Source organism: Citrus sinensis, chromosome 7 (genome assembly GCF_022201045.2).
Source record: "Citrus sinensis cultivar Valencia sweet orange chromosome 7, DVS_A1.0, whole genome shotgun sequence".
Taxonomy (NCBI): domain Eukaryota; kingdom Viridiplantae; phylum Streptophyta; class Magnoliopsida; order Sapindales; family Rutaceae; genus Citrus; species Citrus sinensis.
Genome location: NC_068562.1, coordinates 6,794,357 through 6,817,910, shown reverse-complemented (window position 1 = coordinate 6,817,910; position 23,554 = coordinate 6,794,357). Strand labels below are relative to the sequence as shown.

At 35.6% G+C, this 23,554-nt stretch overlaps 4 protein-coding genes and 2 pseudogenes across 5 annotated transcripts; 4 read left to right on the top strand and 2 right to left on the bottom strand.

Moving 5' to 3' along the window:
- Positions 1–146: 146 nt before the first annotated feature.
- LOC102630690 (beta-fructofuranosidase, insoluble isoenzyme CWINV1-like) lies at positions 147–2,955 on the top strand (annotated as a pseudogene).
- Positions 2,956–3,468: 513 nt separating this feature from the next.
- LOC102630986 (beta-fructofuranosidase, insoluble isoenzyme CWINV1-like) lies at positions 3,469–5,708 on the top strand (annotated as a pseudogene).
- Positions 5,709–7,489: 1,781 nt separating this feature from the next.
- Positions 7,490–9,224, bottom strand: LOC102631287 (uncharacterized). The gene is made up of 2 exons (XM_006465968.4): positions 8,713–9,224; positions 7,490–8,150 (listed from the first exon to the last, which is right to left on the bottom strand). The coding sequence occupies exons 1-2, from the start codon at positions 9,152–9,154 to the stop codon at positions 7,657–7,659; spliced, it is 936 nt and encodes a 311-aa protein (XP_006466031.2). The 5' UTR covers positions 9,155–9,224; the 3' UTR covers positions 7,490–7,656.
- Positions 9,225–9,930: 706 nt separating this feature from the next.
- Positions 9,931–15,181, top strand: LOC102606687 (WD-40 repeat-containing protein MSI4-like). The gene is made up of 15 exons (XM_006465969.4): positions 9,931–10,197; positions 10,951–11,014; positions 11,157–11,243; positions 11,374–11,436; positions 11,671–11,736; positions 11,881–11,955; positions 12,144–12,219; positions 12,453–12,678; positions 13,059–13,140; positions 13,276–13,349; positions 13,531–13,642; positions 13,744–13,818; positions 14,262–14,341; positions 14,460–14,559; positions 14,882–15,181. The coding sequence occupies exons 1-15, from the start codon at positions 10,070–10,072 to the stop codon at positions 14,981–14,983; spliced, it is 1,410 nt and encodes a 469-aa protein (XP_006466032.2). The 5' UTR covers positions 9,931–10,069; the 3' UTR covers positions 14,984–15,181.
- Positions 15,182–15,683: 502 nt separating this feature from the next.
- Positions 15,684–19,628, top strand: LOC102606986 (transmembrane 9 superfamily member 7). The gene is made up of 7 exons (XM_006465970.4): positions 15,684–15,886; positions 17,021–17,185; positions 17,326–17,435; positions 17,574–17,682; positions 17,755–17,867; positions 17,996–18,146; positions 18,231–19,628. Exons 1-7 carry the CDS (start codon positions 15,767–15,769, stop codon positions 19,386–19,388), a joined length of 1,926 nt encoding a protein of 641 aa, XP_006466033.2. The 5' UTR covers positions 15,684–15,766; the 3' UTR covers positions 19,389–19,628.
- Positions 19,629–20,071: 443 nt separating this feature from the next.
- LOC102607283 (glyoxylate/succinic semialdehyde reductase 2, chloroplastic) lies at positions 20,072–23,519 on the bottom strand. 2 transcript variants are annotated; one of them, XM_006465971.4, is made up of 12 exons: positions 23,207–23,519; positions 22,855–22,936; positions 22,591–22,656; positions 22,267–22,342; positions 22,104–22,159; positions 21,514–21,598; positions 21,328–21,388; positions 21,184–21,236; positions 21,014–21,084; positions 20,838–20,910; positions 20,409–20,513; positions 20,072–20,320 (listed from the first exon to the last, which is right to left on the bottom strand). In XM_006465971.4, exons 1-12 carry the CDS (start codon positions 23,517–23,519, stop codon positions 20,168–20,170), a joined length of 1,194 nt encoding a protein of 397 aa, XP_006466034.3. In that variant the 3' UTR covers positions 20,072–20,167. The 2 variants fall into 2 exon arrangements, with proteins under 2 accessions (XP_006466034.3, XP_006466035.3); XM_006465972.4 differs by having other exon boundaries at positions 22,855–22,933.
- Between the last annotated feature and the right edge of the window lie 35 nt (positions 23,520–23,554).

The following is a 23,554-nucleotide window of genomic DNA, read 5'->3' as shown; positions in this document are numbered from 1 at the left end:
TTGGTATGGATTTTGTTAAAACATAGAAATTCACACCATATAGCACGTAACGTGTAAAATCTATCATAAAGACTTATAAAAGTAAAGGTCAGTTCTCTGTCGACTTTTCAAAGCACAACGCGTTCTATAAGACATGCAGTCTGCGTTTTGCATTTCTCATTAACAAACCATGGGCTATTCTTCTATCTGTCTGTTCATTTTCTTTGCTCTCTTTCTAGGCCATGTTTTTGTCAAGCTTGAAGCATCACAACACGTTTACAGAACCCTTCAAACGTGTCAATCTTTTTCTTCTTCTATCACCAGTCAACCTTATCGAACCGGCTATCATTTCCAGCCTCCTAGTAGCTGGATGAATGGTAAATCTTTTTTCATTTCTGTCTTATCTCGTTTTGAATTTTTAATCTTTACTTCCTTACTTGTGTCTCTAACATTTGTTTGGTCTCATGTTCTGATTACGGCCTGGACAAATGGGTGTGTTTGCATATGCAGATCCCAACGGTTAGTACTTCTCTGCTTTTCTGGTAGTTGTTGTTGCCATTTTGTCTTGGTCTATATGTTTCATCCTAATTTGGTTGAGAAATAATCAATCTATAATGGTCGAAATAATGTAATGGTGTAGTGTAAATTTCTTCAGGGTCTATGATTTACAAGGGAATTTATCACTTCTTTTATCAATACAAGCTGTGGGACACGGTTGTATGGGGACACTCTACGTCAACGGATATGGTTAACTGGACACCACATGATGCAGCCATCTATCCATCACAGCCATTCGATGCCAATAGTTGCTGGTCAGGTTCTGTCACAATCCTTCCTGGGGGTAACCCCGCTGTCTTATATACTGGAATTGATGCTGGCAATAAACAAGTGCAGAATTTGGCTGTGCCGAAAAATTTATCTGACCCTTACCTTAAGGAATGGATTAAGCCACCAGAAAATCCATTAATGGTTCCAGCTGACCAAATTGATCCAGGTTCGTTTAGAGACCCAACCACAGCTTGGATAGGTCCCGATAAGATATGGAGAGTGATCATTGGAAGCAAAATAAATGACACGGGGCTAGCTATTCTGTATAGAAGCAAAGATTTTGTAAATTGGACTAAGGCTGAACAATCTTTATATTCTACAAACCAATCCGGAATGTGGGAGTGTCCAGATTTTTTTCCTGTTTCCACCAAGAGCCCAAAGGGTGTTGATACATCGGTTATTGGACCGAACATTAAACATGTGCTTAAGGTAAGCTTAAGTAATTATCAGCAGGACTATTACACAATTGGGACGTACAACATTACCACAGATACACACATTGCAGAAGAGGGTTCCTTCGATGATAATTCTGGATTAAGATATGACTATGGAAAATTTTATGCTTCTAAGACTTTCTTTGATAGTGCTAAGAACAGGCGGATTTTGTGGGGATGGATTAATGAGTCATCTACTCGCAGTGATAATCTCAAGAAGGGTTGGGCTGGATTACAGGTAAATTGGTGAATAATTATTGTTTAACTGAATATTTTTCCAAGTTCCGACTTAATTTTGAAGATCTTGATTAATATAATAGCATATGGAAACTATAGTATCAGTAACACTTTAGTAAGAAATCTGTTAAAATAAATCATTTAGTTGTTTTAGTGGCAAGCCATCAATCATTAACCATCTTTTCTTGGACTCATTTTTCAGGCAACTCCTAGGAACCTCTGGCTTGATAAATCTGGGAGACAACTGATGCAATGGCCTATTTCTGAAATCGAAAAGCTTCGTGGTAACCAAGTTAAATGGCCGGCCAAATTGCTGGAGAGAGGATCAATGGTTGGAATAACTGGTATCACAGCTGCACAGGTTAGTTCTTGCTTCAATTAAAGTAATAGGCAACTGCCAAATTAAGGGCATAAGGGGTTTTTAAATCTTTACTATCCATTTATTTTACAGGCAGATGTTGAGATCTCATTTCAGACAACTGCTTTTGAGAAAGCGGAAGTGCTGGACTCAATTTGGACCAACCCGCAATTTCTCTGTAGCCAAAAGGGGTGCATCAGTTAAAGGTGCTCTAGGTCCATTTGGGCTGCTAGTTTTGGCTTCAAATGGCTTGCAAGAGTATACAGCAGTATTCTTCAGAATATTCAAAGGGCAGGACAGACATATAGTGCTCATGTGCAGTGATCAAAGCAGGTATTAATGACCGTTTTTTCTCTCTCTCACTCAAGCTCTAATAAATTTCTTGCCGCAAGTTATATCTTTTACCCATCTCTCCTCTTATTTTTGGTTTAATAGGTCTTCCATAAATGACGATAATGATAAGACCAGCTATGGAGCATTTCTGGATCTGGATCCAGTTCATGAGAAGTTATCGATAAGAAGTCTGGTGAGTTGCTATTAATTAACATATGAGAATCTATTAGTTGACCATGAACAATACAAGCAGTTTTGATGATTTGGTTGTTTATATATAGATTGATCGCTCTATAGTCGAAAGCTTTGGTGGAGGCGGCAAAGCTTGTATCACAGCTAGAATTTATCCAACCTTGGCAATTCATGACAAGGCTCACTTGTATGCTTTCAACAATGGAACTGAGAAGGTAAACATTACGAGCCTGAGAGCCTGGAGCATGAAGAAAGCTCAAATAAATTGAGCAAGAGAAAGAGAACACCACGCGTTTGAAGACGACAGAAAGAAGAAATGACATGCGATTACATATATTCCTACAATAAACAAATATTTAGAAATATACAATTGTTTTTTCTTTACTATTTTTCTTATCTAAATCATGTTGTTACTTGCTCTCTCGGTGGTGAGTCCTCTTAAGCCTTATCAATGAAATAGCCAAACCATGTCATATATTTCCTTGGTGAACATAGTCTAATTACAGATATGAGACTCATGTTGCAAATCACCAAAATAAGGAAACATGAAAAAAAAAAAGAAGAAAGATATAAAGCTTTGATTTAATATGAAAATTGCAAAAGTAAAACCTGAACAATCATAAAAATACCCCATGCAGTAACCTGGGGTTTCTAATTCTACCTCTCATCAGAAAACCTCTGATTTTCTCCTGCTCATCATCTTGGATGTATCTGAGAAAAGAGATTAACTGAATCTCTCTTCATTGCTAAATTTTTGAAAGATCATTAGACATTACTACTGCCAATACTTCAATGCAGAACACACACGGAAATATTTTTACCCAATTAAAACTTTGAAAATATGGAAACCTGTTAAAAACTGACAATTTTTCTATTAGATTATCTTGACGTCTTAGACTAAAGATAATTTTTTTTTTAATCAGATTTTTACAAGTAAATAACTAGAAAAGAACAGGGACCTGACAAAAGCCTGATTGAAATTGACACCATCCATACCATGAACATTTAAAAAAAAAAAAAATCTTTTTACCAAATTCATTGTGGTAATAATCTTCTTTAGGATGTAATCTCAGGCCACACGTTAACAAGATCCCATTTACGAAAAGGTGAAATTCTCACCGAATCTTTATAATATAAGCTTTCTCATTCATTTTTCATCGATCTATGAACAAATATAAATAGCTTGTATATGTTTCTTCTTCTGAAAAAACCTATCAAGCAGCTACCACAAAATGGCCAGCTCTTGTCTTTGTCTACTCCTTTCCTTTTCTCTCTTGCTTGAACATGATGCAGTTGAGCTTGAACCTTCACACCAGGTTTACAAAAACCTTCAAAAATCAAAATCTAATTCTATAAATCAGCCTTACAAATCTGGTTATCATTTCTAGCCTCCAAAGTATTGGATGATTGGTATTTATTGGTATTTCTCTCTCTGTCTGATAGATTCTTGTTAATCTTATTGTTCATTTTTATGTCTCTAAAATTATTTTTGGTACCCTGTTTCCGCCTTTTGGAAAAAAATGGCGCGTTTGGATATGCAGATCCCAATGGTTAGTTCTTTCCTGCACTTAATTTAGTTTTCTCGCCACTGTTGTTTTGGTTAAATATTTTAGCCATAGTTCTTGTTCTTGTTCAGTGTTCTGTTGTTAAGGTTTCATTAACTAGAAGTCTTTCCTGTCAATTTCAGGACCGATGATTTGCGAGGGAATTTATCACTTTTTCTACCAACACAATCCAAAAGGTCCAATATGGAAGAAAATTCTTGTGTGGGGACACTCTACATCAATGGATCTGATTAACTGGATCTCACATGATCCAGCCATCAGATATCAAATGAGTCTTGGTCAAGCTCTGCCACAATCTGCCTGGAGGCAAACCAATCATCTTGTACCCTGGAATTGACAGAAATAACAGATAAGTGCAGAACTTGGCTGTGCCCAAAAATTTGTCTGATCTTTATCTCAGAGAGTGGATTAACACATCAAAAAATCCATTAATTTCACCCACCGACAAAATTAATCCAAGTTTATTTAGAGATACAAGCACTGCTTGGCTTGATCCTGGTGAGAAATGGAGACTGATCATAGGAAGCGAAATTAAGGACACAGGGTTGGCAATTCTATATAAAAGCAAAGATTTATACATTGGGTTAAAGCTAAAAAGCCACTGTATTCTGCTAAACATTCTGGTATGTGGGAGTGCCTCGACTTTTTCCCAGTTTTTAGTAATAGCCTAAAGGGTGTCAATGACACATCGATTATTAAACAGCAACATGTTAAACATGTGCTTAAAGCAAGCTTGTTTAGAACTTTGCATGACTGTTACACAATTGGGACATATGATAGTAATGAGGATTAAGATATGATTACGGCAAATTTTATGCTTCGAAGACTTTCTATGATAATGCTAAGCACAGGAGGATTTTATTGGGATGGGTTAATGAATCATCAAGTAAGGATGATGATATCAAGAAAGGTTGGTCGGGATTACAGGTAATTTTAAGTGAATAATTGTTCAGTAAATACTTTGTTTCAGGATTACATAGTGCTTGTTGAATCTTTATTATACAATATGTATTGTCTTTAATGGGACAAGGCATGTTAAATACAAACCATCCAATTGATATATTGGACTCATTTTGCAGGCAATTCCTCGAAATCTTTGGCTCGACAAATCTGGAAAATAGTTGATTCAGTGGCTATTGCAGAAATGAAGAGGTTGCGCGGAAACCAAGTAGAACTTCGAAGCAAATTGCTGCATGAGGTATCATTGCATAAAGTCACCGGCATCACAAATGCACAGGTTGGTTAAGTTTAGAGCTAGCGGTATTCTGGCTATGAATATGTTTATGTTCTATTTTATCTTTTTTCTTTTTGCAGGCAGATATTGAGATCTCATTTGAGACAACGGTGTTAGAGAAAGCAGAAGTTCTGGAACCAAGTAGGACCAACCCAGAGTTGCTTTGCAGCCATAAAAGTGCATCAGTTAAAGGTTCTATAGGTCCATTTGGGCTGCTGATTTTGGCTTCAGAAGATTTACGAGAGCGCACGGCTGTGTTTTTCAGACTATTCAAAGGCCAACACAAATATGCAGTGCTCATGTGCAGTGACAAAAGCAGGTTCTCGATGTCTCTCTTTCTCTCAAGTTATCAATTTCTTGCTTCAACTTTCAAAGCTAAAAACATTCCTCTCTCTCTCTCTCTCTCTCTCTTCTTCTTCCCCACTCACCCGTTGATTACGTGAATAGTGATGCCACCATTTCGATTCTATTCCTTGTTTTTGTTACTTTATTTCATTTTTGTGTTAAAGTTGTGATTAGAAAACAGACTGTTAATAAATAATTTTCATTTTTCAAATGTCTCAAATAATCAATTTATATGCAAAAAGATTACATTCTTTTATTAAATTTAATGTTCTTTTCGTACTCGTTACAGAAATTAATTGCAACTTTTTTTATTATAATGTTATGCATGTGATTAATATTGCAGATATCACTACAAGTTAGACATTTATATTGATTAAAAAAAACCTGAGAGCCTGGACCATCAAGAAGGTTCAAATTAATTGAAACAAGAGAAATTGATTGCAAGTCTGCGCAGGCAACGACGTACAACATACCATAACCATATTTCTGACATGAATAAAATTATTAAATAAGATGGACTCATTTCTTTTAAGTATCTACTACTTATTAGGCTCATTCAAATGATTTCAGAATTTTTTTTTCCCCCTTTTTTTAAATTGTGCGATTCGTGATTGATCCAGTGGAAATAGAGTTACGTTACACTTTTTTCACGTGGTTCACTTTAATCAGCTCTTTTTCATAACCACATATTCTGTTAAAACAGAAAAATTTTCCAGTTTTGTATGTATACGATGTAACTCAGCTCATCTAACATAACAGTGAAGAGGAAATGAAACACAACCAATCATTAATTCAATAAAATCTCCCCCCCCCCCCCCCCCCTCCTAACAGATGTTGTTCTCTTCTTCACAATCATATGCCCGTCAGTCCTATCTGAACTTTAGTATTTGAAAAATAATCCTGTAAAAAAGATATATCTGCTTGGGAGGAAAAAAAAAAGAATTAAAATATATTAATGTCAAACAAAACTGGAATTGATTTAAAAGAATAAAATATATTAATGTTATTTTTATAAAAGAGAAAGCAATGCATTTGTTTTTTTTTTTTTTTCATATGAGCAATAAAAATCAATTTTTTCTCAATTGGTTTTCCCTTCTTGGGTGTGCAAAGTTGGTGTTTCTGTCATATTAATTCATGCACTTATTGCAAATTCATTAGGGTTGGTTAAGTGATCACATTTTTATTCATGAAATGGGTTGGATTGGTATTAGTTTGGATGCAGCAAGCATCTCTAGGGAAGAGTTAAGAAAAGATATTTAGGATCAATAAAGTAAAATTAACACAATAATTTGACAAAAATGTCATGCAATGACTTTTTTTTTAATACTGTTATACATGATTGTTACTGATATTACAATTAATATTTACAAATAGATTATACAACTGGAATTTTCGTCGTGGCATGTACTCATTTGAAACGTGGCCCAAATTCTTTAAACCCTCTCTAAAAACTCTCTCTAATATTTGAGGGGTGTCTACTTCACTCACATTTCGTGAGGAATAAACTGGCTCCACTCAATTATTTGATAATCGAGGGAGAACTGAAACTAATCCCCATAATGTCATGCAATAGCTTAAATAATTATCCATGAGAATATATATATTACTCAATCCGTTCCTTTTTAGTCGGAAGTTCAATGTAAAAGTATCAATGAATATTAGAGAGTAGTAATCCCATATGGTTTAATTCTAAAACCCATTTCCATGTTCTATCTAGCTATTTTAATAAACATTTATTAAAAAGTTAAGTTACTTGTAATTAATTTTAAACCTTTCGTAAATTGAATTTATCATTAATGACAAATCCTGATTTAGAGGGCTTTCGAAACTTAATTATAATTTTCATTTTCTCCTTGTGTGTGCTAAACGTTTCTCATTTGATTAATAAAATATTCCTGAATGTTAATGTAAAACTACACCTTCTGGCTTCTGCTACTCTTCCATTTTTCTTCCATCGCAAGAAACAGTTTTATTTGGCAAGATATGCAAGACAAATATGTAATTGCATTTCTCTGTAACGCTGTAACAAATCTCCAGCTTGCATGAACACAAAAGCTATCCTTGAGTACTATTATATCCACTTATCCAGTGGCAGGTGCACCATGACTACCACTGAATCTGTACCCAGCATCATAAGTTTCGAAAATGATTTTAGTCATCATTGACATCATCAAATTCTTCTTCCTCCTCCTCTTGATCCACATTGCTTTCTACTCCTAGTTCCTCATCCCCATCATCAAGTAAAAAGCCTCCCAACGTGGGATCATCTTCGTCTTCACTCTCTTCTGCCTTTGCAGGGATAGATTTCTTCTGCACCAAACTTCTGCCACCTTTCCTACCTATTTGTTGTTTGTCATGATCTTTTGACCTAGTAGAATATGTTGGTTTCTGCATCTTTTTTACTTTAGCAATCACCTCTTTGTCCTCTTCACTTTCTCCTGTCCATTCATCTTCATCATCATCGTTCTTTGTAGCTTTCCCTCTCCTTCTCCTCATACCGTTCTTCTTCCTTTTATCAGTAACCTCATCATCTCCATCACTATCTTTTCTGGGTTCCTCAAGAAACCAGTCCCAGTTTTTCATTTCGCGGATCTTTTCCTTAGGATACTGATCAAACTCGTGGCCAATCACAAGAAAACCAAATTCTGCATTTCACAAGATGTACAGGGTACTTATAAAATTCTGCATCATTTCCACATCATAAACATCTTTGCATACAAGATCATCACACCAAAATGATCTTGTATATGCTCCATAAATAGAAAGGCTTAACAATGCCATTTTTTAACAAATCACTTACAAGAACCATTCCCCATTCCAAATTCTCTACAAAAGGAATGCAGAATTTCTCATTAACTTTCATTTGAATAATCTACACAACCTATTCACATCATCCGAAATCTACAGCACAAAGCTTTTTTCTTTTATAAATAATCTATGCTTTTATTTAAGCGAAGCATTTACATAGTCCATTGCCGTTCGAAATTCTGTATTGAAGAGAAAGTTCACTTCAATATTTAATCTTCATTCCATTTCAAATAATCTCAGCAATTCATCATTCACAGAATTTCAGACACAGTATTAGCAAACCCGTTTCATAAATAATAACACAATCCAATAATATTCTTTTAACAAAGCAAATTTCACAATCCATTCCAATTCCAAATTCTATAAATGAACATATAAATACACTATTAAAGACCATACCTTTAACGGGGTCAATACTTGATACATCAACACTCTCCAACTCACCACCAGAACTCCATTCACTTGATTCACCAGCCTCCATCATTTCCTTCTCCGCTTCTTGCTCATTTATTCTCTTTACAGCAAACCGAACGGGCTGCTGACTTTGACCACCACCAATATAGAACCAATCACCAACCGTAACCTCACCCTTCTCATTTCTCCTAAAAGCTTTCAGCTTTCCGCTCTTTCCGCTCCGAACCCATATGGGATTTTTTCCAATCACGTCGAAACAAGCTCTGGGCTCTGTTTCGGTCCCGTTTGAGGAGTCTTTAAGCCAGAACAACACGTGGCAGCGGGATACGGTACGGTCGGTTGTGATGCACCCTGAGCCTCTGCCGAACACGGTGTTGGAAAAGGGTTTTATTTGGACTTTGGAACCGTCTTCGCCGGTGATTTCCATCGATGATGAAAGTGCTTTTAAGTTATTTGGAAGTGATTCCAGAGTTTAACAGAGCTCTCAGACTCTGATAGCTTTTAAAAACAAACGGTTTTGTAATTTAAAACGCACCGTTTTTAGGCACTTATTCAACGTGAGGTAACATAGGTATTGCTTGGCTATTCCAAGTTTTATGCCTTGGTAAATTAACAGCTCAAGCACATAAATATCCCTGTTTGTTCTCAATTTAAATTTGTAAGATGAAAATTTTATTATATTTTAAAGAATTTTATTAAAATTATTTTTTAAAATTTATATTTATTATGTATTATTAACTTTTATTTTATAATTATAATTTTTTATATAGTAACTATAGTTTAAAAGTTATAGCAAATCAATTTCTCATAGGACCTAAATGATAAATCAAAATCTTTTATTTTGTTGTTCTGAATTTAATGTGGCTAAATTGTTTTCCAATGACTAAAAAATTGAATTTTTTTTTTAAATGCAAGTAATAATAAAATTTGATCAGTAACTTATATTTTGTGCTTTGACACTTAAGTGTCACTTTCTTAAAACAAAGAACTGGATCCTTTTTTTTCAAAGCTTTCTTTAAAGCTTTATAATTAAGAAATTTTGTTACATTAAAAGAGGGTTGTTTTAACTTTAGAGAAAAATGATTAAAGTTGTGAGAATTTTTAACTTTAAGAAATCAAAATGTTTGTAAAAAGAAAAGTACTTCCGGTAAAATCACTTTTTGGACCCCAAACACGCATCCCACCTCTTCTGCCAACTCAATTGCCAACTCTCTATCGGTCTGTCCAATTTACTTCACAAATAATCAAATAGAGACAAAAGCAGCAGCATAAGCAGAGGCGGGAAAGCCGAAAGCACAGGGAAAAAATTTAGAAAAGAAAAGGAAATAAGCAGAAGGGAAAAATGAAGGAGGGACGCAAAGGAATGGAAAGATCGGTTGATGATAGATACACACAATGGAAGTCCTTAGTTCCTGTGCTCTATGACTGGCTCGCCAATCACAACCTCGTTTGGCCCTCTCTCTCTTGCAGGTCCTCACACGCTCACAAACAAACACACTCTGCTCTATCTTCTATTCCTCTTCTGTGGGTTCTTCTTGTTTTTAAGTTTTGTGTCTTTGGTTGCTGATAAAGACGTAATGTGTGAGTTTAAACAGGTTTTTTTTTTTTTTCGTGTTTTAGGGTTTGGACCAATTTTTCTTAAGCGGGTATCTTGAATTTGAAGTAAAAAGTGAGGATTTATTTTGGTGCTTTCGATAATATTTGTTTTTGAGGATTTATGGGTGAAGAAAAGTAAATTTTCAACGGTTTTAGCCATTTTTACTCTGTGGGTGTCTAAGGTTTTGGACGGGAAAGTAAAGAACGTTTGTCGATGTTAGAATGCATCTAATCCTGTCAACGAATTTCTTGTTTTCTTTCTGTGCTTTTTAGGTTTCGAATGCTGTGTTATTTATTTGTAGTTCAATGTAAGGTGAGGTTAAATTGCCAGATTTACTTATTTCTGTTTGGTTGGTGGTAAAATGAGGGAAAGAAAAAATGATAATGTATTATTTTTGGGACACAATTATTTTACATGTTTCATTTACTTCAATGTCACTTTCTTTTCTCGTTGAACCCTCTGGTTGCTTGAAGAGAAAAACTTGGGGGGAAATTTTCAAAATTGTATGTTTTTATGCATTTTAGTACTTAAAAAACGTAGGGATTTAGACACAATTACCTTAACTCTCATTTTAGGAATAGCTAAAATGTTCAAGTGAATGTCTAATCCTTCTGTTGTTCTGATAGATGGGGTCCACAACTTGAGCAAGCTACATACAAGAATCGCCAACGTCTTTACCTTTCTGAACAGGCAAGTTTCAGTTTGTAAAACAATCAACTGTGTATTTCTTATTTTTTATAGTTGGTGAGCTCCTTTCAAGTTTCTTGGTGCAGAACATATTTCATATTCTGTTGCCATTCTTCTTATTCTTCTTCTAATTTCCTGTACTCAGACGGATGGCAGTGTTCCAAATACTCTTGTAATAGCAAACTGTGAGGTTGTCAAGCCTCGAGTTGCAGCTGCAGAGCACATATCACAGGTGACATTATTGTGAATGGTTATTACCCCTTTTTCGGCCACTCGTCCTCATTTGATTTCTTCTATATCTGATTGAATTGGATTTGTCTCATTGCATAATTATATTATTCTTTTCTTGCTTAATCTTACAGTTCAATGAAGAAGCACGCTCACCCTTTGTAAAGAAATTTAAAACAATCATACATCCTGGCGAGGTATGTCATCACTTTCCCTTTTTGCCTTCCTTGGGATTTGCGGATTTATGCCATCGCGTTGGCAGTTTGTTGATTTTGCACCTCTAAGGTTTTCATTTGTTATTATTCAAAATTGTAACCTATACCAGCCCGTGTGCACACTTTTCTCATGATTTGCATATTAGACTATTTTGTGCTGCTTGGTATTTTAGCTATCCAGAGTGATTTAAGCAATCAATGAACATGATCTTGCAGGTGAACAGAATAAGAGAACTCCCACAGAACAGTAAAATAGTAGCCACACACACTGATAGTCCTGATGTAAGCAATTGTTTTCATCTTTGATCCTTTTAATAAAGAGAATCAAATGTTTGAATAACTTGAATTATGTTTATGTTTATACATCTCAACGTGATTAAGTTAATGAAGCTCAAATGAACTATGTTCTTGTGATTTCCAAAATAGGTCCTCATTTGGGATGTTGAGGCACAACCTAATCGCCATGCTGTCTTAGGAGCTGCTGATTCTCGTCCAGATCTGGTGCGATTGTGCTAAGAAATAATTGTTATCATCACCATTGGTTGTGATAGCTAGTGTATTTGTTAGTGTTGGCCCTGTAGCATGCACGCACACACATTTAGAGAGAGTTCACTTATTACCATATCTTTGTTATTGGTTTTCTGAAATCAAAGTGAAGCTTTGCTAACATGCAGCATGCCATCTTGCAGATATTGACCGGCCATCAAGATAATGCTGAATTTGCTCTGGCCATGTGTCCAACTGAACCCTATGTGCTCTCTGGAGGTTGCGCCTTTTTATATCTTTCTTTTTTCCTTGGCTTGATAAGATTGTTGCATAACATGTTCTTCCGAACATTATGAAAATACCAGTACTTTATTCTTTTGTTTTTCTTGGCCTATGAGTTGGGTTTCCTTATCAGATCTTTTCTTAATTGAGATTATTTCTTTTCATTCTTCTTGTCATGAGTTCAATCTTTTCTGAGCATACAATTTTGGTTGATGAGATTTTTTTGACAGGCAAGGATCAGTCAGTGGTTTTATGGAGCGTCCAAGACCATGTCTCGGCTTTGGCAGCAGAACCAGGTTCTGCAAAATCTACAGCTTCTGGTGGTGCCAACTCTAAAAATGCTTCCAAGAGTGGTGGGAATGGTGATAAACCTCTAGAGAGCCCTTCTATTGGGGCACGAGGTAAATACCTAGGGCATGAAGACACTGTTGAAGACGTTCAGTTCTGTCCATCAAGGTATTTCTCATTATTTAGCCAGTGCATTGGGCATATGTAGCAAGGTAATTATGCATTCTTGATCCAATTAGATGGTAAAATTTACCATCTGCTAAGTAACACTGACTTTCTCATAAATTTAGATGTCATTTATTTTCTCTCCTCCCTCTTTTATTCCGTAATTTGGACTTTCTTATAAATTTAGATGTCATTTATTTTATCTCTTCCCTCTTTTATTCTGTAATTTGGTCTTGAATTGCTGAACTAAAAAGATAATATGGGAAGCAATAAACTATAAAGATAATCTGCTCATCAATGCCTGCTGATTCTTCTGCTTTACAGCAGAATGACCATTTCTGGATTTATGATGGGCTCTATTGTTTTCTATTATTTATGTGTAGTGCACAGGAATTCTGCAGTGTAGGTGATGATTCGTGCCTTATACTATGGGATGCCAGATCTGGCTCTACTCCAGCTGTCAAGGTCATTGTTCTTCACATCATATCTATCCATTTCTCCGTTTAGTTTTTTGCTTTTTTGTGATCTTCTCAATAGTTAGAGAACAGTTCTGGGTTTTGTTGTTGACTTGCTTTTGCAATTTCTTTTCTTCTGAGGCAGGTTGAGAAAGCTCATAATGCTGATATTCATTGTGTTGATTGGAATCCCCATGATGTGAATCTCATATTGACGGGGTATTTATATCTATACATCTACTCTCTTATAGGACATTGACCAAATCATCATGTGATGAATTTTATGTCTTCCTTTCACATTCTACACTTGTGTATGCTTGTGAACAAATAATTTCATTTTCATGGATTGAGGTATACATCTTCCATTTGCTGGCCCTACTCTCCCCTGCTTTTTTTATAGGTCTGCTGATAACTCTATTCATATGTTTGACCGCCGAAAACTCACTTCTGATGGAGTTGGATCACCTATTCATAAATTTGAGGGTCATAGTGCTGCTGTCCTTTGTGTACAGGTAAGTATGTTGCCTGATTACATCTTTAGGACTGAGGTATATATATATATTTTTTTTTTATTTTGGGTTATGTTTAACATCAGCAATTCATTTGTTTCCAGTGGTCTCCTGACAAGTCATCAGTCTTTGGAAGTTCTGCAGAGGATGGAATTTTAAACATCTGGGATCATGAGAAGGTGTGAAGCCCTGAAAATTTCTCCTGCCTGCCTTATTCCTTCTCTCTCTCTCTCTCTCTCTCTCTCTCTCTCTCTCTCATCTGGAATTCTTTGATGAGACATACTAGTGACAAAGTGTGAATTGGCTTTTATTGATGCTGCTTGCATTTGTAGTTGGAATCATTCACAAGTATATTGATTCTGTCCGTCTGTCTATCAGTCTGTATTTTGTGTTTTTACAGTCCTTTTGAGATATCTCCCTGTCTCCCCCACAATGTCCATCTCATCCAGCAAGAATTATAGTATATGATTCCTAGAGTTTCGGTGGTTCGTATTTTGTTTTCCATAAGGCATTGGCATAATTGATATGAGATTGACAGTATTGATGACTGAATGTGTAACACAATCTATGGTGGCTGATCATGTTATATTTTTGTGTATAATAAAGTTCAGTTGTTTTTTAGATTGGTGAGAAGCAAGATTATGGTGAATTGAAAGTACCCAATTATCCACCCGGCTTATTCTTCCGACATGCTGGACATAGGTAATGCAGCTATAGGAGATGATAATTTAAACTTTTGGTCATGCATTTAACCTTCTTTATTGCTGAATTTCATAAGATTGTCATTTACTATTTAGTATTTTTTTTGCATATGATTCAGAGACAAAGTTGTTGACTTCCATTGGAATGCATCTGATCCATGGACGATTGTTAGTGTGTCTGACGATGGTGAAAGTACTGGAGGTGGTGGCACACTACAGGTATAGGAAAATTGACTTTAGTCTTACACATGCACAACATACAAATGGATCACCTCATTATGAATTGAGGTTCCAATTTGGTCAACAGTAAAGATCAGAAAATAGGAAACTCCGGGGGTGATCTGTCCTATAATCCTGTATTATTCTGGTTCAATCCAGCTTTGTTTTTTCATGGTCTCTTATAATTGCACAAGTTCACTTATTTGTGAATCAGCTATAAGCAGCATCCCAGCATTCTGTTGAACAATATAATTATGCCTTAATTGGTTGTTAAATTTTTCAATTACTGGGATTGATATCGTCACCCTTGCATGTGTTGCAGATATGGAGGATGATCGATTTGATTTACCGGCCTGAAGAAGAGGTTTTGGCTGAGCTTGACAAGTTCAAATCTCATATTTTTGGTTGTGATAAAAGTTGTTAGAATACCCAGCTAGTGTCAAGTTTCCAAACTCTTTGTACAAATGTGTTTGTTGTGTACCTCTATCACAATTATCCATCGGATTTGTTTTCCTCCTTTTGATCTTATGAGGTGCAAAACTTTTAGGAAACTACAGTGTTCTAAAAGAAAATGGCACTCTTGAGGAATTTTGCCAAACCAATGAATACTATTATTTTATTATCCAGCTAGCTGACTGAGCTTAACCACGGAAACGGAAGGTAGTTAACAAGAAGTGCTGTGTCAAATTTTGTTTTAGTTGAAAAAAAAAAAAGGAAAATCATCTGTTTAATACTATGTTTGGCGAACGTTATTTGTTGTATAACATGTTTGTAACTCAAAAACTATTAAATTCTCATCATTTGTTGTCTGTAAAATATATTTCTTCATTACAATTTTAACATTACATCGCAAATTTAATTAAAATGTTTTCAAGGTTGTTATCGGGTTCGTTGGTAGTGTTAGCGTCATACGCCCAAAATATTATTACCCGGTGAGACTTTTAGCTTTGCGTGAAAAGACGGTTAAATCATATTCTAATATAATGTCTATATTCAAATTAAGGAAGAAAAATAATAATTATTATTATTATAACGAGGAGGAAGGAATTTGGAAATAGCAAAAATAGTAAGTCGTGGCAATAGCAAAACGAAAACCAATGAATGACCATGAGATGACCAATTTTTTTATTAACGCAAAATACAAAGTTGCCCGAGATCTCTTAAATATTCATCTCGTCTCCATTTTCTCTGTGAAACAAACACGAAAATGAACAAACCTAAGAAACTCTGCACAAAAACAATGAAAATACTTGTCTTCACTCTCCTTTTCATCTCCTCCGCCCACTCTTTCTACCTTCCCGGCGTTGCTCCTCGTGATTTTCAAAGAGTAAACACACACTCTCTCTCTCTCTCTCTCCCCCCCCCCCTCTGATCCCCCAACACGCCACCTTTCTTTTTTACTTTTACTTCTCGTATCTTTTTTGCTTTTCTTGTTTTAGTTTTCTATTTCTTGTTTTTGCTGTTATTTTTTTTCTGGGTGTTTTTGTTTCATGTCTTGCTGTTATGTTTGTTTGTGTTTTCTTCTGTTTTGTATTTGACTTCTCGCTGTTGAGTTGGATCTAGGGTTCTTGATGTTTGATCTGATGTTTGTTTTTGTCTTTTGCTTTGGATCTGGATTTCTTTGATGGGATTAATGTCAAATATTGAGCTTGACTTAGTCTACGGTGCAAGTTTTCTTTTTTATGTGTCATGGATGCTGTTACGTTAGCTTACCGATTAAAGAGATGAGATGGTGTAATCTGTGGACTTGTTTGGTGTAATATTTATTATGGGTTTTATTTTATTGAAGTTCAAAATAATACGACTAACATAAATATGTGAAAAGAAAATACTTGTCTTGTGCCAAAGCATTGTGTAGCTCATTTTCTATACATATATGTTAGGTCTTAGTGGTATTGCTTGATCTTCAATAATTTTGGAGTGATGATTTGGGTTATCTGTTAATAAGTGTTTTGTAGTAGAAGTGTAACATTAGGAAGTGACATTTTCTCTAGGATATGCTTATGGTGTTTTATTGTGTGCATTGAGTGGTTTCATTTGTGATTCACTCTTATTTTCCAAGTGAGAGTTCAATTATGATGTAACTGTTGTTGACTGTTTGAGTTTTTAATAATCGCTCACCATGGTAGAACTCCATTTTGTGACTATGCCAATCTTTTGAAATGAAAATGAAATAAGAAAACTATTTGTTTCCAACAGATGATTGATCCATTACGAGATCCAATATATCATGCAAGAGTTCCTAAATCTGTATATAGATGTAACATGCTGTTATATGGGCTTATCTGCTCAATTTGTCAGACTGTTTGATTATAAACACTTTTCATTTCCTTATCACAAACCTAATATTATCTGTTCTAGGAATATTTCAAGGTGTTCGTGTGTACTTATATGGTATGTTCTGGCTTTGATGATGAGCTACTTCTCTATTGTTTATCCCATGCTTTTCTGCTTTGAACAGCACGATCCACTAAATGTCAAAGTGAACAAACTATCATCTACAAAGACTCAACTGCCATATGACTACTACTTCTTGAAGTACTGTAAGCCTGCAAAGATTGTGAACAGTGCAGAAAATTTGGGGGAGGTTCTTCGTGGTGACAGAATTGAAAATTCTGTGTATGAAGTGAGCATCTGTACCTTTTCCCTATATTCTTTAGTTGTATCTTACATACAACTGAATTGATAGAAACAGCTTTGCATATTGTTGCCTTTATTCTTTTTACTTTCTTTTCTGTGGTTCTAAGTTTATGATTTATATGCCAGTTCGAAATGAGGGAGGATCTGTCATGTAAAGTAGCCTGTCGAGTAAAAGTTGATGCTGAATCTGCAAAAAATTTTAAAGAAAAAATTGATGATGAATACCGAGTTAATTTGTAAGTGTTGGCCATCCTTTGTGTGGTGTATCCTTGTTATGTTTTTACTATTTTTCTCTTTAGGTGAAAAGTCATTTGTTACATAGATAAGTTGATCTGTTTCGTATTGACATTGAAAGCTCTATGATGGATTTGCAGGATTCTTGACAACCTTCCAGTTGCTGTTCTCAGACAAAGAAGAGATGGAAGTCAGTCTACGACATATGAACATGGTTTTCGTGTTGGATTCAAAGGAAATTATCAAGGGGTATGCTTCAATAATCAAATGCTATTGTGGAAGTGTTTGTATTTATAAGTAACCATTTACTTGGTTTTGCAGAGCAAAGAAGAGAAATACTTTATCAATAACCACTTGAGCTTCAGAGTCATGTACCACAAGGATCGTGAGACTGATTCTGCACGAATTGTGGGGTTTGAGGTTACTCCAAACAGGTTTTTTACTGATTCTGAACATGTTTACATGTTATGCTATTTAGAAAACTAGGGTTACTTGGCATGAACTTGGATTCTGTGGCTGGTTATTCATCTCATTTGTTTTTTAATCAAAATCTTGTAAACAGTATCAATCATGAATACAAGGAGTGGTCTGAAAAGAACCCTCAGGTGACTACATGCAACAAAGACACCAAAAATTTAGTTCAGGGTACTGCTATTCCACAAGAAGTTGACAAAGATAAGGAGATTGTGTTTACGTATGATGTTACCTTCAAGGTAGTCTTTTAGAACACTTTGTTTCAATAATTCCTTCTACCAATTGCAGAGTTAATTCTAACTTGCTCTGGCTTATTTTTTCAGGAAAGTGATATAAAATGGGCTTCTCGTTGGGATACATACCTACTCATGAATGATGATCAGATCCACTGGTTCTCCATCATAAACTCACTGATGATTGTCTTATTCCTTTCTGGCATGGTGGCCATGATCATGATGAGAACTCTATACAGAGATATTGCGAATTATAATCAGTTGGAAACCCAAGAAGAGGCTCAGGAAGAGACAGGATGGAAACTTGTTCACGGAGATGTCTTCAGGGCACCAACCAATGCTGGTTTGCTGTGTGTTTATGTTGGTACAGGGGTTCAGATTTTTGGGATGACACTGGTAACAATGATATTTGCATTGCTGGGTTTCCTATCTCCATCCAACCGAGGGGGGCTTATGACTGCTATGGTTCTTCTGTGGGTTTTCATGGGCTTATTTGCTGGTTACGCCTCAGCTCGTTTGTATAAGATGTTCAAAGGCACAGAGTGGAAGAGAAATACCTTAAAAACTGCATTTATGTTTCCAGGAATACTTTTTGCAGTCTTCTTTGTGCTAAATGCCTTAATTTGGGGAGAACAATCGTCTGGGGCGGTACCGTTTGGGACAATGTTTGCTCTTGTTTTCCTATGGTTTGGCATTTCAGTGCCCTTGGTCTTTGTGGGTAGTTACTTGGGCTTCAAAAAGCCAGCCATTGAAGATCCCGTTAAGACAAACAAAATTCCTAGGCAGATACCAGAGCAGGCATGGTACATGACACCAGTATTCTCCATACTCATTGGAGGCATTCTTCCATTTGGGGCTGTCTTCATCGAGCTCTTCTTCATCTTGACATCTATATGGCTGAACCAGTTCTATTACATCTTTGGCTTCCTTTTTATCGTGTTTGTTATACTACTAATCACTTGCGCAGAGATAACAATAGTGCTCTGCTACTTTCAGTTGTGTAGTGAGGACTACCATTGGTGGTGGAGATCTTACCTGACTGCTGGCTCCTCTGCTCTGTACCTTTTTCTCTACTCAATTTTCTACTTCTTCACCAAGTTGGAAATTACAAAGCTGGTTTCGGGCATCCTTTACTTTGGGTACATGGTAATTGTTTCGTATGCTTTCTTTGTCTTGACGGGGACAATTGGCTTTTACGCATGCTTCTGGTTTGTACGCAAGATCTATTCCTCCGTGAAAATTGACTAATCTGGATATTTTGAAGATCCTTGGACAAGTAGTAGATGAAGCAAAGAGTCTGAACCATATTGACTGTATCTGCAGATTTACACCATGGGAAGTTTATTTCCCATTTTCCTGAAAACCGTTTTTTATTTTGAAATAGAGTAGGGATGAGCAATGTGCATGTGTTCTTATGTTTACACTACAAAAATCAAACGTGTACTTCCATTAGTTTCTATGCAAGAAGTTTAGATTGTCTTCTGCTTATGCTTATCTGATTTTCACCATTAAAATCATGAATTCTGAAGTATTCTGTGTTATCGATTTTTTAATTAGTAGTCCCTTGAAACTTAAAAGATCTGTCATTCAAGTTTTCTACAACTCTTCTCTTGATATTTGAGCACCAGTCCATGTGCTTCCACTGGAATCTGAAGATTGTAGACATCAGCGACAGCTTGCATTATAAAAATATACTTCGGATTTTGAAGTCTCAGTTCCATTTCTTTTATGTCAAATTGGGTTCATTGGAATTGCTGTGATTTAATTTGAGCTCTCTCCTGATATATTAAAGATTTAACTATTGTTTTAAAAAACTCTCTTTTGAATAACATGCCGGTATATTGCTTGCTGTTAAAGCATTTGCTAGAGTGGGTTCATTTCTCCAAGTTGTCAAAACGCCTTAAAATAAGTAAATGCACTTTTGGAGAAAATTTTATGAATGGAACAATTATAATTATCAAACCAGTTAAAAACTGTAGGCAAGTGCTTGTGTTAGCTCTCACAAAAAACAATTTCCATCATTGCAGTCACTTTTTAGCTTTCAATGCTTCGATAACTGCAGAAAAATCCTCATCACTAAGGCCATGAGATTTTGCCACTTTATAAAGTTCATTTGCAGCTGCTGCAATTGGAGTAGACTGAGAAACAGATTCTGCTAATCCTAAAGCAAGCCTCAGGTCCTGCAACAGTCAAACATTGTGAGAGATATATATGATAGCATATGTCGGTGACAGTGAAGAAGTTGGCAGTGCAGGGAAAATTAAAAACCTTCTGCTGATGCTTCAAGGGAAATGCTGTAGGATAAAGTGATTCAATCATTGATGGCCCTTTGAGTGAGTACATTGGGGCACTGATAGCACCTTGTGAGACCACCTGCAATATCAGCAACATATGCTTTTGTTAGATCTCCAAAATATGTTTTAAGATATGAATAAATATGCTTATTGAAGCAATTTTTCATTATAAGTGATCAATAGATTTCTTCTGGATAAAGCTGTTTCTCCAAATTTCAGTACAGCTCCCCAAAATTAAGATATTTTCGCCTTCTGAAAAATCTATTTCTACTAAACATCACAAAGCCATTTCAGTTCAGAAAATAGACAGCTAGCAATTATGTCCTGTTGAGTTAGTGGAAAGGCTACACTCTGCTTTCAGTCCACCAAAAAAAAAAAAAAAATTCATGATTTGGGGCATAACCTCAACTAGCACATTTGGGTCAAGTCCTACTTTCTCGCTAAGAAGCAACCCTTCAGAAAAAGTTGCCATCATACTGCAAGTTGCCAAAAGAAAAAGATTGAAGAAACATCGTCACTGTATTGATCAGAAAATCCACAAATTCAAGCGTTAAAAATGAGTAAGAAAATGTGCAGGACCTTCCCATGATCATGTTGACAACTAGTTTCATAGCAGCACCGTTTCCAACATCACCAAGGTAAAACCTTGACTGTATAAAGGATCAAGTAAGAAACACATATGTAACTTTATTTTTCAAAGAAAAAAATAAAATAAAAGAGAAAAATTTTGACAAGCAAAAACAAACTACCTTCCCCATGATGTCTAAGAGTGGAGCAACTGTATTGTAGAGAGACTTGTCACCTGAAAGATTAAAGCAAAAGACTCGATTTTCGTATTGGATTTCTTCACCAACAAAAGAACATAGTAAGTGATGACATTGAAAACTGGTTACCTGCAGCAAGAAATATTAATTGTCCATCTTCTGCCGGTTTTTTAGAACCAGAAACTGGAGCCTACATAACAAATGCTGAGGCTTAAAGAAAAGTCGTCTCATTTATCATATCATTGAAGCATGCATAATTGACAGAATGTACTATCAGTGTGAGGTTAAGAAATTGAACATTAATCATCACTTTACCTCCAAAAATGATGCCCCAGTGGCTTTGATATGCCCATTAATCAATTTAGAAGTGTCCCCATCAACTGTTGAAACATCCACATACCTGTCAATGCTCATATATGGTCACATTGCTTCTTCAGATCAAACTTACCAAGGCCAAGTTTAAATTTTGGAAAATAAATGATTGACTTTTAGTTCATAGTAATCTAATATATCAATATTGTTTTGAGAAGTATACTCATAAACATGAATTTGAACCACAACAAAAGAGTACCCAAAAAATAACAATAAGTGTTAATTCTATGCTGCAGTAAGATGGTAACCGTCAGTAAAGTATGTCAAGTAGCAGAAGCGGCTGATAGAGTTTCTTAATGGATTGGAGGATGTTCTGATTGACATCTTTTGAAAAATGGTAGTCAGTTTTAGCTGAAAAGAGTGAAAAAAAAAAGAAAAAAAAAGAAGAAGCTAATTATAGGTAATAAATAGATATGCAAAGTGAAAGCAATTTCTCCTAGAAAAGTTAGAAGCCTGCGGTATGGTCTTAAGAGTACTAATAGCAAAAATTGTAAACATTATATTCATAAGAGAACAAAATAAGGAAGATGTACCCTTTTCCAGGACCCATTCCACTTGCAGCTCCATGCTTCCCACATGCAACATCCATCTGACATAAAGCAACAATAAGTTGCCATGCATATCTAACAGATTAGCAACCAAAAACATTAACTGGCCAAAAAAAAAAAAGGAAACAATTAAAAGAAACATACGCACTGCACTTTCAGGATCAGCAAGCATGGCAAATGTGACATCACAAGATGCAGCTACTTCATCCGGAGAGGGTTGATATCTGCATCGAGAATAATAGAATGCATTGTTTGGAGTTTTCATATTTGAATCTTCTACAAAGATGGTTTCTTCAAAGCTCTGAAGAATTTCTGCAGCTAATGGTCATTTAACAAAACACACCGATATATATACATGAACGATGAACATATATTACCACATATAGTTTAGCATGCTGTTAAAACCTTAATTTTAATATGATCCCCACTCTGAAAACAAGCTGAATTCAGGCCATGATTTTGAAGTACTTACTTTGCACCTAAGCTGATGAGAGGATCACATTTGCTTTTGGTCCGATTCCAAACTGTCACATCACATCTACACAACGGCAATCATTGGTTAAAGTTAGAAAGTATTCGCATCCAAATGACTCAAAAATAATTTAGAAAAGTACCGTTTTCTCACTTGAGCACAACTAAATTACAAAATGCTGCTTAAAACAAATCTATAGTGCTTTATGATATGCTATAAGGTCTGCTGCAAATTCATATGCTATCAACAGAAATGGAATCATACCCAGCTTTTAAGAGATTTTGTGCCATTGGAGTACCCATAATTCCCATACCTAGAAATCCAATCCGACCCGGCAACTCATCTGCTGCAAATTCAAATTGAGACTCAGCTTAGTGAGAATTATTACAGCCCACAAATTCATTTAAACAAAGTTCATGTTTTCATTCCTTGAGATTCTTGTTCCAACCTCAATACTCAATTCAAAATGGTATAAGGTGCATGACATGAAGAAATATAAAGATAAGAAAGAAAGAAAGAAACTAAAATTGCCCATCAGAGAATTAACAGTACAGATTACAAAAATAATTATCGTGAATTAAGAAATACATATATCATCATTGATATTAAAGATAACCTTCAGCAGAAACACCGGTTGCCTGAGAAGAGAAAACCTTAAACGACAGAGGAAACAAAGGTTTCGTGGGTAAAGAATTGATGGGTTTTTGTCTGAAATAGCTGGGAAGCTGAGGGCAGAAGCTTGAGCACACTGACATGGCAGGCGTTGATGATGATAAGAAACGGTGAGAGTAACTGCTCTTAACCAACAAAGTCATCACTGGAGAGGCCTTTTCAATTAACAGTATGTATATAAGCTCGCGTTTCCATGCAAATTGTTTTGTCTGCTTATATTTGGATAAAGAAACTTCTTCCATGTACAGATCGTTCATTAGTTAATCACATCAACGTCATGCCGTATTCTATT